General features: G+C 39.9%; 1 protein-coding gene across 1 annotated transcript; it reads right to left on the reverse strand.

The window, feature by feature from the left end:
• Positions 1-262: 262 nt before the first annotated feature.
• On the reverse strand, positions 263-1,299 carry LOC112140563 (sialic acid-binding Ig-like lectin 5; the record flags this gene model as incomplete). Its single annotated transcript, XM_024263559.2, is given in 3 exon segments — positions 263-550; positions 628-948; positions 1,050-1,299. Coding segments are annotated over 3 exon segments (781 nt in total), but the record flags the coding sequence as incomplete, so codon positions are not given.
• Positions 1,300-1,743: the final 444 nt, after the last annotated feature.

Here is a 1,743-nt window from a genome sequence, read left to right on the forward strand (position 1 = left end):
CCTGCAAATAAATACATTAAAGTTGCAGTAAATGAGAAGCTGTGACAAAAAAAAATTATATAAAAAGGTAATACCATACCAAAAGATGGAGATGATCAAACAGGATAATATAACTAATGTTGAAACTCTGATCAAAACAGCAACCATGCTTTTCTGTTTGACTGTGAGGACCGACACACACAAAAAAAATGCTTTTAACAACATGCTATTAGAGTTAAAATGTTCTTTAAAAAATCAACACAATAGTATGTGATGGACTCACACATCACTGTCACGTTGACTTCATCCTTGATTGTGTTGTTCAGATGCTTTGATGTGCAGATGTACAGTCCAGCATCCTCTGCAGTCACATTAAAGATGAGCAAAGTGCTTCTGTCCTCCTGCAGGTAGATGGCAGTGTTGTTGTGCAGAGCAACTGATGTTCTGATCAGCTGATTTGTTTTGGATCCAAATTTCATCCACTGGATTTCTGCAGGAGACAAACTTGTCATGCAGGTGAGGTTTAGAGTCATGTTCTCGTTCAAATCTGCATTTCCTGTGATTTTAACATCTGAAAGAGAAAGAAACAAACCATTCAGAACACAGTCATCAGCAGAAGAAGAGGAATTTAGAGTGTGAAGTTCTCACAGTTGACGTGCAGATTGACTGTCTCCTCGGTGGTGGTGTTATCACTAAAGCGGATCCTGCAGGTGATGTTGGAGTTGTGGAGTTCAGCTGTGGGAATGAAGGTCAGAGTTGAGTTGTGTCTCTGTGTGACAGCAGTCAAAGTCTCATTCTTGAAGGCAGTGATGCTTCTGTTGATGAGAGGGTCTTTTTCTGCTGCTCCGCTCCACATCCAGCTGATTCCAGGAGGAGACGTAGAGCAGAGTGCAGGAGCAGAGCAGGTCAGGGTGGTCTGATGTCCCTCTGTCAAATCAGGAAGAGTCATTGTAGGTTTCTGCCTGAAACCTGCAGGAAACAGAACATGTTTAGTCAAGAGGAAGACAGTTTGAGGAAAAAAAATGCTTTTCTACTGAATCAATCTCTGCTTTTACTGTAGTTTGTCTTACCTCCAACATTGACAGACGTTCTCTTATTAAATGTTACTCCAAACGTCTCTGCAGTGCTATATCCATTCACTCTGATCTGATAGAATCCAGAATCAGACTCTCTCAGATCACTGATTCTGATGCTACAGTTCAGATGATTCACATCAGGATCCAGGAGTGACACTCTTCCCATAAATTCAGATTTATGGGGGGGGGTTCGTGTTTTTGTTGGTGTGGAAGATTATTTCAGAGCTAAAACATCTTTTGTTGGATTCACATTTATACCTAACCAAATGTTGAGGTCTGAAGTTAGAAGGAGTCGTGAAAGAACACGGTATCACAACACAAAGTCCTGGTTCTGCTGTGATTTCTTCATCACTGACAGAAATGCAGAATCCATAAGAACAGAATGGTCGTCCCAGAACTGAGGCTCCTGTCATTGAAAAGAAGAGAAAAAAATAGTCAGACAAAGTTTGTTATGTGATCAGTCAGCCTTTTTTTCATAGACACTCACTGTACTAAAAATAACAGTCAGCAGGTGACAGCATTGTGCCACAAAGCAAAGGATGTAAAAATGAATTTGCATGCTCGAGAAATAATTTAATAATGATGAATCATAGGCAGCAACAAAACAGAACAAACCATGGTAATTGCTTTTAATATTTTCGGTGTTTAAACTCCTGTCAAAGTTAGAAGTTTTCATAGTGTAGTAAAC

The sequence above is a fragment of the Oryzias melastigma genome, unplaced genomic scaffold (assembly GCF_002922805.2).
Source record: "Oryzias melastigma strain HK-1 unplaced genomic scaffold, ASM292280v2 sc00351, whole genome shotgun sequence".
NCBI classification, from domain to species: domain Eukaryota; kingdom Metazoa; phylum Chordata; class Actinopteri; order Beloniformes; family Adrianichthyidae; genus Oryzias; species Oryzias melastigma.